Source organism: Cnephaeus nilssonii (genome assembly GCF_951640355.1).
Source record: "Cnephaeus nilssonii genome assembly, chromosome: 19".
Classification (NCBI taxonomy): Eukaryota; Metazoa; Chordata; class Mammalia; order Chiroptera; family Vespertilionidae; genus Cnephaeus; species Cnephaeus nilssonii.
In genome coordinates this window covers 218,498-231,332 of record NC_137090.1, presented here as the reverse complement: position 1 = coordinate 231,332, position 12,835 = coordinate 218,498, and the positions used below count along the sequence as shown (strand labels likewise).

The 12,835-nt window shown below is 55.7% G+C and overlaps 1 protein-coding gene across 1 annotated transcript in view; it reads left to right on the top strand.

Moving 5' to 3' along the window:
* TBCD (tubulin folding cofactor D) overlaps positions 1 to 12,835 on the top strand; it is a 102,566-nt gene that overhangs the window by 68,612 nt on the left and 21,119 nt on the right. Inside the window, exons 17-22 of the mRNA XM_079798159.1 lie at positions 727 to 812; positions 5,603 to 5,683; positions 7,852 to 7,925; positions 9,298 to 9,415; positions 11,004 to 11,064; positions 12,247 to 12,269. Coding sequence (XP_079654285.1) covers positions 727 to 812; positions 5,603 to 5,683; positions 7,852 to 7,925; positions 9,298 to 9,415; positions 11,004 to 11,064; positions 12,247 to 12,269 — 443 coding nt within the window. The remainder of the gene's footprint in view (positions 1 to 726; positions 813 to 5,602; positions 5,684 to 7,851; positions 7,926 to 9,297; positions 9,416 to 11,003; positions 11,065 to 12,246; positions 12,270 to 12,835) is intronic.

Sequence of the window (12,835 nt, the reverse complement as noted above, 5' to 3'; positions counted from 1 at the left end):
AGCAGGGGCAGGGCTGGGCCTCTCACCTCCCTCCTGTGGGTCCACGGCCAGAAGGCTTCCACTCAGTGGTTGAAAGTTGGTCAAGTATTTAATCTTTTTAGAAGATGGTTTTGTTTTCAGATTTTTAAATACTGTTACCAGAGTGTTCTCAGTAGTAACACGCGGACTTTGGGGCTGGGCTGGGCGAGCCTCATGGGTGAGGTGCCCCTGTCTCCCCCTTTCAGAGTCTGCTTCTGGGTGTCAGCTGTCAAGCTTGTCTCTCATTCTCTCTCACAGGCTGTGGTGTGGCTCCTGTCCAGGGTTCTCAGGGCCCCTGCGGGGAGCGCTGGCTGGGGTCCCCCTGCCTGGACGGGAGCACGGGTCCAATGAATCAGTAGCTTTAATGCTGCGGAACCTGGATGTCTTTCATGGTGTGTGGCTAAAGGAAGGAGACGTCTCCTACAACAGTTTAAAATGGAAATGCTTGAGTCATTTGAAAAAAATTAAATATTTTTAAGATATTTACATAGTTTTAGTGCCATGTCTGGCCCGGGATAGATGCTCAGTAACGACTTGACTGGCAGCCTGTGGATGAGCAGTTTCAGGAGCCGCAGCCTCGCTGTCACGCTGTCTGGCCTCCTCGTCTGCGAATGTAAACGTACACGGATGCGATGCGTGAGCTCGTGGAGGTGCCTTCGCGCATTCACATTGTTGTCACCATTGTCTTCTGCTCTCCTTTTCCCTCAGGGCACTTTCCCTCATGGAATTGACATTTTGACCACTGCTGACTACTTTGCTGTTGGTAACCGATCGAACTGTTTCCTGGTTATAAGGTAAGTTTTTACTGTCGCGAAATTGAACATTGACCTCGATGGCCACAGGCAGCTTCTGCCCTTCCTTCCTTGGGCCTGGAAGGTCATTATGTGATTGCAACTTAGTGTGAAAAGCTGAAGGTGGGCTTGGGAGCCGTTATCGGAACTCGTGTTTCTCATGAGTGGATGCGTGCACACCATGTGTTCCGTTTATGTAAAACTTCAGGGAATGCATGGGGACAGACGGAGCCACAGGGACGGCGGAGCCACAGGGACGGCGGAGCCACAGGGACGACGGAGCCACAGGGACGGCGGCAGAGCGGGAGGGGAGAGGGGTGGCTGCGGGAGAGAAGCCGCTCACTCTTTAAAAAGTGTGAACAGTGTCGGGAGCTGACGGCGTGAGCGCGCTCTCTGGTCACCACTCTCCTCTCGTGGTCCTGTTTCTGCTGAGAGCTGGTCTCTCATGGAGAATGGCCGCGGGCCAGGCCGTGTCCTGCCTGCGTGACAGCTGTCCTGGGCATCACACGTGTATTGAGCTTCTCACAAAGAAGCCTTGGGTTGGGAGTGACTGTTGCTTTTTCTGCATCAGCGCGTGTGTTCTCCCGGTGGCGGTGTGTCCGGGCTGTGTGCGCGCTCAGTGAGGAAGAGGTGTTAGAGGAATCAGGTCAGGAAATGAATATTTAACGCCCTGAGTGCAGTTTGCAGCAGTTACAGCAACGCTTTTACTTAGGGACCGCGGTTTGGGAAATGGCTTCCGTGTCCTAGGCTGCAGCGTGAGAAGGAGAGTGTAGGTGCGACGTGCGATGTGTTCGCCCTGAATTGGGAGAAGTAGGCCCCGCGTTTTCAAGTCATCAGCCGTCATGTGTCCTGAGGACAGGCTCCTGACACCCTGCCGTACAGACCTCGCAGAAGCGGCATTTCCCTGTAACTGGCGTGAACATACCTTTTTCAGAAATGCCGAGTTTGGCCTCTTTCCCAAAAGGACTCAGTGACTGGACACGTCTCGTCTTTAGCGTCCTTCCTACCCGCCTCCACCTTCTCGGCCTCTGTGCCTCAGCAATCTTCCCGTGTGCGTCCCGTCTTCCCGTGTGTGTCCCGTCTTCCTGTGGTGTTAGCACCTGAGCACACATCGTATGCGGAGAACCTGCCCCTCTCCGAGGGCTGCATGGCTAACTAACAAGCGGTGTTTCACCTCGGCACGCCGCTCACGCCGCTGAGGTTTCTGGGGCACATATGGTTCGTGGTCTGCATTGCACGGAGATGTTTGGAGAAGTGACCTTGCTCAGGGTGTTTTTTCACTGCATTTCGCATGCTTCCTGTGGGCAAGAGGCAGTCTGTGAGGATGGGGCCCAGTGGTCATGGGGAGCAGGGTCTGGCTGCACCCCGTGATCCCAGAGCACTTGGGGCTGTCCCCTTGGCCATGGCAGGGCAGACTCCCGAGTCCTGCCTGAGTGGGGTGAGGGAAGGGGTGCGTGGCAGAGGGAGCCCGGTGTGTATTGGGGGGGTAGCCCGGGGGGTGCGAGGAATTGGGTTGTCCTGAGGCTGTGGGATGCAGTTTAATGGTCGATCTGCATGTTAAACGCGATGGTGGCTGCACTTTGGTAACTAGAAGCAAGGAAGTGGTCGGGGCCCTGCCTGGTACGGGACAGTCGGGACAGGGCGGATGTGCTGGAGTGAGGGGGTGCTGGCAGCAGGTTGGAGGGGTTTCGAGAGCGAGGTGCTGGGGTCGCCCCAGGGTCGCTTGCAGCTGGGCACATCTGTGAGGAGAAAATGCCTGTGGGTTGGGGAAGGTCAGGTGATCAGCGTCGCACCCTGATTGTGAGGGGCTCGTGGCTCGGCTGAGTGGCCGCAGGGCCTGTGGGCAGGTGATTCTGGGGAGTGGGGTTTCCAACACACGGACTTGAGTTGCACCGAAGGGAAGCACCTGGGCGTGGGGCTGGGGCAGTCCTGTCTGGTGGTCATTTCAGCAGCTTTCTTAAAGTGCCGATGGCGCAGGAAGCTGCACGAGGGTACGTGTGCCAGCCTCTGTCCCCACCATCGCCACCAGGTTCCTGTGCCGCTGCCACGGGCACCCCGGCCTGGGCTGCGCTCCTCTCGTGGCTCTGGGTTGTGCACTAGAGATGGCCTCCGTCCTCGGGGCACTGTGGTGTGTGCACTTGCCGCCGAGGGGTGTCTGGGTGTTCCGGTCGGGGCCTCACAGATGCACCTGTGGGGACTCCAAGTGCCTGCCTGTGTGTGGACGAGCCCCCGCTTCTCTGGGTGAGGTGCCAGGAGGGGAATGGTGGGTCCTCACGTTAAGAAACTGCCAAGTGGCCCAGCAGGTTTGGCTCAGTGGATAGAGCGTCGACCTGCGGACTGAGGGCTCCCGGGTTCAATGCCCGGGTTGTGAGCTCGGTCCCCAGGAGGGGGGCGTGCAGGGCGCAGCTGATCAGTGATTCTCTCTCATCATTGATGTTTCTGTCTCTCTCTCTCTCCCTCTCCCTTCTTCTCTGAAATCAATAAAAAATATATTTAAAAAAAAAAGAAGCTGCCAAATGGTTTTCCAAGTGTCAGCGCCCACTGGCCGGGAGCTCTTTGTTCCCTCCTGTCCCGCAGCCTTGCCGTGGTCAGTTTTTATGGTTTCAGCTCTTTGAGCGGATGTGCAGGAGGAGGGGTTGATTTGCCTTCCCAGTGACTCATGACAGTGAGCGTCTTTTCATTTTTGACAAATCTGTTGTCTGTTTATTTATTGGTGAGTTGTTTTCTTGCTGAGACTTGGAGAATTCCTTGTGTATTCTGAGTGCAGGTCCTTCTTCAGATCCAGGGTCTGCAGATGTTTTCCTAGTCTTTGGCTTTATTTTTGCACACCCCCTTTTTATTTATTTATTTTATTATTATTTTTTTTAAAATATATTTTATTGATTTTTTACAGAGAGGAAGGGAGAGGGATAGAAAGCTAGAAACATCGATGAGAGAGAAACATCGATCAGCTGCCTCCTGCACACCCCCTACTGGGGATGTGCCCGCAACCAAGGTACATGCCCTTGACCGGAATCGAACCTGGGACCCTTGAGTCCGCAGGCCGACGCTCTATCCACTGAGCCACACCGGTTTTGGCATACACCCCCCCTTTTTATACATATAATTTGCATATAGTAAAATCTACTCATTTAAAACGTGGTCAGCGTGAGGAACATTCCGTCACCACAGCATCCTCTTGCCCCAGCCCCGGCTGCCTCGGAGCCCTCTGTCCCCGAGTTCACCTTTTCTGGAATGCGTGTGAGTGGGGTGAGAGGCGTGTGTGGGCTCCCGTAGCCTCACAGTCATTCTGTCTACATGTCCTGACGCTTGTCTCCACTGTGGTCCTGGGTGTGCAGACCTAACTGGCAGTGATTGGCACGCTCTGTTGGTTTGTCTCTTGCTGTTGTGAATTCCCTGAACAGATTTCTGACATCTGCAGTCCTGTGCGTCCTTCTTACCGTGCAGTGTGTCATATTTTTCTTCTGGCCGTTGGCTCTGCAGCAGCCCTGCACATTCCTGTGCACTGAGCTCGTCAGGGAGGCAGGTGTGCCATTCCCTCTGTAGATCGCTCAGTGCACAGCACGCCGTGCAGCCAGCTCAGTGGCGGCTTCTTGTTCCCAGCATCCGGTTAGTGACCTGGTTCTGTCACTTCTGCATCCCTAATAGCCCTCACACGCTCCTCGTCCTGCTTCTCCACTCAGCTGTCACCTTCGTCCAGCTCGCACCGTCCTGGACACTTGAAGAGCCTGCCACCGGTCCTTCCTCCCGCCACTGTCCAAAGTCCGAAGTGCTGGTCGGCGGCCCCTCGTTCCTGTCCCACAGCCTGCTGTCCCCTCAGGCTCTTCACCCTCACCCTCCACCCTCTGTGGACACCCTTGGTTTGCACTTGGCTTCTGCACACATGCTGGTGGGCGCTCAGCACGTGCTGGGCAATGCCCGGTGGGGGCTCAGCAGGGTGTCTCCGAGGTCAGCCGCTAGTTGGTGCCAGAGTGCACCGGCACACAGGCGCAGGCCTCTCCGCTCCTGAGAGGCCGGAGGTCGTTCCTCTGCCTGTGTTTCTGGAATCCCGCCAGCTCCTGGACACTGGCCTGGGGCGAGCCCGTCTGTCGGTGGCGCCAGGGGCCCTTAGGTGCTGTGGGACCAGGGGTCAAGGCTCAGCTCTGTTTCCGGCAGCTGGTCTCCTGTCCTGATGTTTCTGTGTTTCCTTCTGACTCTCTCTCGAGCTATTTCATCCCCGTTCGAGGGGCTCTCAGCCCACCCACTTCGGAAGCAGCCTCTGCTTTCCTTTCTCTCAGTCTGGGCATACTTTCCTCGACCTCACACCATGGCAAAAGCATGCCCGCCTGGCACTCGTGTTCATCCCGGCATGCACACACATGTGCCCACAAAGGACCCGTGTGAAATTGTGTTTCCCCTTGGTTTTTGTGCCATTCACTTTGTCTCTCAGCTGCATTGTCACACGTGGGTGATGATGACCAAGTCCACGGTGGGTGGGGGTGACATGGCAGGTTCAATCTGTGTAAGCGATGGGCTGTGTTAGAGGCAGGAAGTGTAAAAGTGCATTTTGGGGGGAAGGCGATACATGTGCTTGTCAATTCAGAAGGTGCAGGAGTGTTCGTGTCTGTCTCACCTCTCTTTCCAGCATCCCGGTTCCATCCCAAGTCCTGTTGTCTCCGGTTTCTTACGTCTTCTAAGATGTGGTCCTTTCCCATGTTTAGGTGTATTGACTGCCCTATTTCCACCCACGCCGAGTGGGGCGCACGTGCACAAGGTGGGAGCAGCTAAGTGCTCATCAGCTGTTGTCTTTTCAGCATGTTCATTGCCGGCTTCCCTGAGTACACACAGCCGATGATAGACCACCTGCTCACCATGAAGATCAGCCACTGGGATGGGTACGTGTTGGGTTCTGCGTTTAGGTGATGGGAGCCTCAGAGTTCTTTTGTGAACCATATTTTATTCTTCTTACTCATTTTTTATTGAAGTATACCTGACTTACACTATTCCGTTAGGTTCGGGTATTTCATAGTGATCTGACCCTTGCAGAGTTCCTTACGAACACTCTTTAGTGCTATACCTTTATCAGAATAGGTATTCTGTTATACTGTTATAGTGTGTGTTTTTAAGAGGTGTTGGTCCACTTGTTATCTTTACCATTTTCAGTGTACAGTTCAGTAGTGTTAAGCACATCCACCTTGTGCAAACGATCCCCAGAACTTTTCATCTTGCAAAACTGAAACTCCATCCCCATTAAACAATGACTCCCCTTCCCCGTCCTCCAGCCCTGGCACCCGCCATCCTCCTTTTTGTCTCGATGCATCTGACTGTCTAGGGGCCTCATATGGAACCACACAGTATTTGCCCCTTTGTGACTGGCTGATTTCACTGAGCACCATGTCCTCAAGGTCCATCCATGTTGTAGCAGGTGCCAGAATGTCCTTCCTTCTTAAGGCTGAGTGATATACCATTGTTGGACATACCACATTTTCTTTTTCCATCTATTCATCGACCGACTCTTAACTTGCTTCTATTTCTTGTCTGTTGTGAATCATGCTGCTATGAACAAGAGTGTCCAAATATTTTTTTAAGTCCCTGTTTTTCAGGTTTTTTTTGAGTATATACCCAGAAGTAGAATTGCTGTATCATACAGTAATTCTATTTTTAATATTTTAGAAACCTCAAAAACCATGCTAGTTTTCCTAGTGTCTGCATCATCTTACATTTCCACTGGCAATCTACAAGGTTGTAATTTCCCCAAATCCACACCAGGACCTTTTTTATGTTGTTTTTTTGTTGTTGTTGTTTTTCTCTTTCTGGGTATGAAGTGATATTTTATTGTGGTTTACCCAATGATTATTGATGTTGAACAGCCTATCTAATAAAGAGGGAATATGCTAATTGACCCTCACACCGTCACAAAGATGGTGGTGCCCACAGCCAATAAGGAGGGAATATGCTAATTGACTTCCCCGCCCTCAAACATGGCAGCACCCACAGCCACAAGATGGCGGCGACCAGTTCCCCTCAGCCCCGCTGGGGTGGCAGGCGCGGTAAGGCCAGGCTGGGCCCGGCCTTGTCGTGCACCTGCCTCCAGAGTTCCCCAGTCTCCTCAGCCCCCCAGCTGCCCAGGGCCAGACCGAGGTGCAGGCAAGCCTCAGATGGTGGCTGCCCAGCTGCCCAGGGCCGCCCGAGGCTCAGGTAACTAGGGCCGGCCAAGGCTTGCGCTGCTGAGAGTGGTAGCAGCAGAGGTGTTATGGGGCGTCGTCTTCCCCTGATCGCCGGGTCGCCTCCCACCCCTGAGGGTTCCCGGACTGTGGACTGAGGGACTCCCCCCCCCCCCGCTCCCCCCGCCCCCCCCCCCCCCCCCGTCCAGTGCATGAATTTTCATGCACCGCGCCTCTAGTTTTTTCATATGCTTGTTGGCTGTTTGTAGTTCATCTTTGGAGAAGTATCTCCAAATGCAGTTAATCATTTGCTGTTGAGTTGTAGGAGTTCTTTCTATTCTAGACGTCAGCCCTTATCAGACACATGATTTGCAGATGTTTTCTCCCGCTCCATATGCTGCCTTTCACTCTACTGATTGCTTCCTTTGATGCAATCACTAGTTTAAAATTTGATGTAGTCCAATTTATCTATTATCAACTTACCTTTTTTTTTTTTTTTTTTTTTTACTTTTGTCGCCTATGCTTCTGGTGTCATACCCAAGAAATCATTGCTAAATCTAACATTACGAAGCTTTCTCCTCTGTTTTCTTCCAAAAGCTCATAGTTTCAGGTCCTCTCAGGGTTCTTCCCATCTTCTGAGTCCGTGGGGGTGTGGGAGGTAGGGACGCTTTGCCACCCAGTACTTGGAGGTGGCAGCTGTGCCTGGAGATGGCCTGCGTTTCGGTGCTTCATTGGGTAAGCGCTCTCAATCAGGTTGTTCTTTGGGTATTTATTTTCAATAGTGGTTTTGCTCAGTGGCCAGTTGACTCATGTAGACTGTGTCTCTTTTCATGAGTTGAATAAAGCTAGAATCATCAAAGAAAGGACCTAACAATTTTTCTGTCCCACTTGGCTCCCAGGGTCATCAGAGAGCTGTCAGCAAAGGCGCTGCATAACCTGGTCCAGCAGGCACCCGAGTACAGTGCTGCTCAGGGTAAGTGAGCTCTAGCCATCCTGTGGGTGCCCCCCCACTCCCCACGCGCGTGCGCACACACATGCACACAACGCGCACGCATGCACGGTAACAGAAAGCCGAGGACGGGCCACCCTACTGGTTTTAAGGCCTGAGGAGCTGAAAATAATGTGTTTCTCCTTGGCTGAGAATCACTGGACACAACACAGACTACTGCCTCCGTCTCCAAGGACGGGTGCTGCGGGTTGCTGTGGTGTGTCCACCGGGAGCTCCCAGGCGGGGCCCCTGCGTGGGTGCCGGTCGCAGCGGGGAATTGATGGAATCCTGTATGTCATGAGTACTTCAGAAGTAGCTTTTTTAAAAAACAAAACAATAAGTGAATGATTGACCATGTAGTCAACTTTTTAAAGAACGAGCTGCCTCCTGGGTGCTCAGGCCATGGGAGCAGCCTGCCGTGCCGTGCGCTGACTCTCAGGAGCGCAGGGCCCACTCCCGGCTGTCCTGCTGGATCCATCCCCCTCCACTGTCGTTAGGGGAGAACCCAGGAGTCCATCTCGTCTTTTCTACTGGGAATAAAGAAGCATCCGATTTCAGTGTGAGGACCATACACACATTGCTTGAAATTACACTTATTCCACCGACATTTGTTAGAGGAATAGTGGTGGGACCGTGGTCCTTCCTCTGTGGGGCTGATTTACGTGTGTGTGCGGTTACACATTCTGGGAGCCCGTAGTTCTGAGGGCCCTTTCAGCCTCGTCGCCTGTTCCTTAAACAGGAACCTTGCATGGTGCGCCCTCACCTGTCATTGACGATCTGTGGGAGGACCTGAACCATGATCTTCCCATATAGTTTCTTCCCAGTTCAGGAGTCCTCATGGCCCTGGCATAAGGGGTTTCCCTGACCTCAAACCCTGACCCTATCCGCTGCTGCGTGGGAGCTCTCGGCTTGGACACCGTCGGCTGTTCCCGCCTCCGCACAGCTGCACTTGTGCCTTCAGGACGTGAGGCTCCGAGGGCTGGTGGGGCTCTGCTTTCTGTGCCCGGAGCACAAGAGCCCTGGAGGGTAGTGGAGGTCCTGCAGCTCGGCCTGTCCTGCTCCGCCCAGGCAGAGCCCTGCTGGCCACTTAGCTCAGGAGAGACCTCGCCCCATGCCAGCCACCTGTGCCCACGGAGCCTGGGAAGCACGTGCTGCTTGGGGAGGGAGAGGCGTCTCCTCGGCCGTGGCCCTGCTCACTGGCCGGGGCGCCGGGGCCTGCCTGTTGCTCCCTCAGGTTGAGCTCTGGGTGTGATAACCGTCCTGACAGAACGGGCAGCAGGCGCCTTCCTCCCTGTGTATCCTGACTCACTGGGTCTGCACGCCCCCTGTGAGCCCGTCTCCTGCCCGTCCTTCGCAGTTTTCCCACGCCTGCTGTCGATGACGCGGAGCACGGACCTGCACACGCGGCATGGAGCTGTGCTCACCTGTGCAGAGGTCGCCCACAGCCTGTACAGACTGGCAGTGCAGGAGCACAGGTAGGAGAAGCCCTCCTCCCACCGAAGCACGTGGTCGAGAGCCGGGACACGTCCACTTCATTTGTGTTACATGTGCCCGTGGGGCAGTCTTCACATTTTATTTGATGAAGTCGGTCGGTGGTCCTCCCTCCTCTGATGAGTTACGGCCTGTGACGGGCGCCAGCGAGCGTGTGGCCAGATGGGCCACTGGCGGCTGCAAGTGTGACGTACAGGCAGACGGCAGAGCTCGGGTCCTGACCCCGAGCGTTTGGGTTTCCCAGTGCACGTCCCAGCTACGTCCCAGCTACGTCATCCCCACTGTAGGTCCCGCGTGCGCGGTGGCATCCTACTCACAGTGCGCGCCCGCGGGAAAACGCCTCAGTGCCCTCGGCGAGTCCTCTTCTTCCTGAAGGGCGGGTTGGCCTCGGCCTCGGTGGACATGCAGGGTCCTCAGTGGGTGAGGGCTGCCCGGGGCTGTGTCCTCAGTCACCTCACTCTCTGGGGAAGTAGGTTAGTTATAAAAGCAGGGGGGTTTCTGGAGACGGTGCTGAGTGGCTCCTGCATTCCGTACTCTCCATCGTTTGTCACTTAGCAACCTGGAATCCCAGAGCACGGGGCTAACAGTTTCCCCAGGAGCTTCTCGTGGGGAAGTGGGTGTGAACGGTGAGGAGGCAGCGGGCCCGGGAGCAGATCCGCACGCGGGAACATTGGGGAAGCAGCCACTTGGCTTTGCTTTCCTTTCTTTCCAACCACCTTTCCTCAGAAGCCAGAGCCACCACACAGGACGCTGTAACCTGGTCCTCAGCCTCCAGTTTGAGAAAAACTGTCTTAGGTTGTGTCACGTCAGTAGGTGGTTCTGGGGACAGAATGATAGCGAGAGACAGAGCTCACCTTTCTCCTGACCGGAGGGCCGGGAGGGTTGGCAGTCTTTCACCGCCCAGCTCAGCTCACCACCAGCTCCCTGAGGGGCGGCCACGGCGGGAGGGGGAGTGGTGCCTGCGGGCTGAGGGCTGGGCAGCCACACAGGAGCCTGATCCCCCAATTCTGGCTGTGAGGGTGCAGGTGTCACCCACCAGGGAGGGTCTGAGAGGCACACCCAGGTTTCTGTTGGGTTAGTCCCATGGTCTTCTCCACCAGACCCCCCGCAGACAGCCAGGTATCAGCAGAGATCGTGTGGCTTGCACAGTTTGGGCACAGTCACCGTTTTGCATCAGGGAATAGTGGGAACCCTCCTGAACCTCAGGTTCCGGACTCCAGTCACGGGCAGCCTCTCGAGCAGCCTGTGGACGGCAGTGAGGCTGTGCTGGGGCTCCTGCCTGTCTGGCCCCACACCTTAGCCGGTCGTCTCCTCTCCAAGCGTCACACCGGCAGCTGTGAGCCTGCGGCTCCCCTTCTGCGGGGACTGTCTCTGTGGTCAGCAAGCTGCACCCGGGTCCCGGCTTGACCGATGTGGTCCCTGTGGCCACCCTGTGAGTGGGTGTTGATTTAGGGGGCTGCCTTCTGCAGGTGTTTGGGGGGGCGGGTGAAGCGCCTGAGCATGATGTGGGTTTCTCTGAGCCCGGGCCCTCGTGGTGCTCGGGGTCTCACTGCTGTGTTTGAACTCCTGTAGGCCGGTCGCAGACTACCTGGACGAGACGGTGGTGCAGGGCCTGAAGCAGATTCACCAGCAGGTCCGTGGGTCTGAGGGTGTCCGCCTGATCCCAAGCTCTCTCCGCCCTCAGCCAGTTCGAAGGCTGGGGTCTGCCTGGGCCGGAAGCTCCCTGCGAGGCTCAGCCCTGGGCGTGCGGCCTGGCCTGTCAGCCGGGGAGCAGTTCTCCTCTCCGTAGGCCAGCTCCTCGGGGTCGCGGGGGAGGGAAGAGCATCTCTTCCCGTGTGGCAGAGTCCCAGGTGCAGGCTGGCAGGGCAGGTGGCTCACAGGCCTCACTCCCCCTCCTGTCTGGGTCGCGGCCTGTTCTCACAGACGCCAGGCAGCACGAAGGACTTGGATTCCGTGTGCCTGCGTGGCGGGCGTCCTGAGTCTGAGGTTACACCCGAGTGTGGCACACTCTCCGGGGAGAAGGGCTGTGGGCTTTCTGAGTTTTCAGCTTCTCAGAGGCTCCTGTGATTCAAAAGAGGGAATCCATGAGCTACGGTCTCAATGTTCTAGGACAACCCCCGAGTCAGGAGGAGGCATTGGATGGCTTCACTGTTTGTGGCCCTAGTTAGACTTCCGTATTTTTTATGTAATAACGCACACTGGGTCTTAGCCTCTTAGCTGTTTGTGCCACGAGCTTGCTGTATGATCTGGCTAAGCCATTGGTCTTTTTACTTACAGTTCTCGCTCTACAGTGGAGTCTGGCCGTTTACCTCCTGCTGTCAGGACAGTGTGAGCGCCTGAGAGCCGGTGGTGCTGGCAGCTCAGAGACTCAGACGGGGGCCACGCGGCTCCCTCGTCCTGTAGAGTGTGGGTGGACCCTCCCTCCCTGGAGTTGTGGGGAATTAAGGGCCGTGTGAGCACTCAGTCCCTGCAGCCGAGGGGGTGATGCTGGGAGGTGCTTCCAGGGGCTTTGGAGGAAAGAGCCTCAGAATCCCTGGTTGGCTGTCTTTTCTGCCCAAGAGGCCGTCTAGGGGGGCGGTCACGGCTTGGTCAGTCCTGGACCCTCACGTCTGGCCACCCTCTCCGTGCCCTGGTTTCCCTCCCAAGTGAGGCTGTCCTGAGGATTAAACGAGAGAACAGGAGCAGGAGGCTGAGGGAGGTACTTGCAGAGAGTGTGTGGGCTCCGTCCCTGCTTTCTCACTGTTAATAGGACTTACCTACTTTAAAAACCCAAATAACCTATCTCACTAAAGAACTTTCTGTTTTTTAATTTTAGCTTTATGATCGTCAGTTATACAGGTAAGCTTTACAAACCCGAGATTCTTACGTTTTGTCTTGCTGAGTGAGCGCACTGCTTGGTCTGCTAACCCCTCAGCGCTGAGTGGAACTCCTGTCCGGCCGCCCGGCGGGGTCTCTCCTGTGCTCGTTTATTTGAATGTGTCACAGATTCCCGTTAAGAACTGAGAGGTCTAACCTGTTGGTCTTCTAAGCGTGTGGAGGTGTACTTGACGCTTGCTGGTTGCAGTGTGGACTCTGACGGGTTTGGAGGCCGTAGAGGGTCGTGCGGCTGTGGTCCCAACAAGGCAACGTCCCTGACACTTCCTCCTCCCATCCGCGCCTGCCGTCTGCTCTCCGGCACCGGGGCAGTCTTGTCTGAACTTGTTCTGCCAAGTCTTGGGCCTGTGTCCTCAGGGCAGTGTCTCTGTGACGTGTGGCGCCCAGTGCAGGCACCCCTGTGGGTGCTGTGGTCCTCGGTGCTGTGCCTGTGTCTGTGCTCACCTGCTCTCAGGTGATGGCGTTGGGCTGTTCCTCTCTGCGTCTAAGACACGGAGGCCTTCCCGAAGCGGCTGTGACCTTTTCCTCCT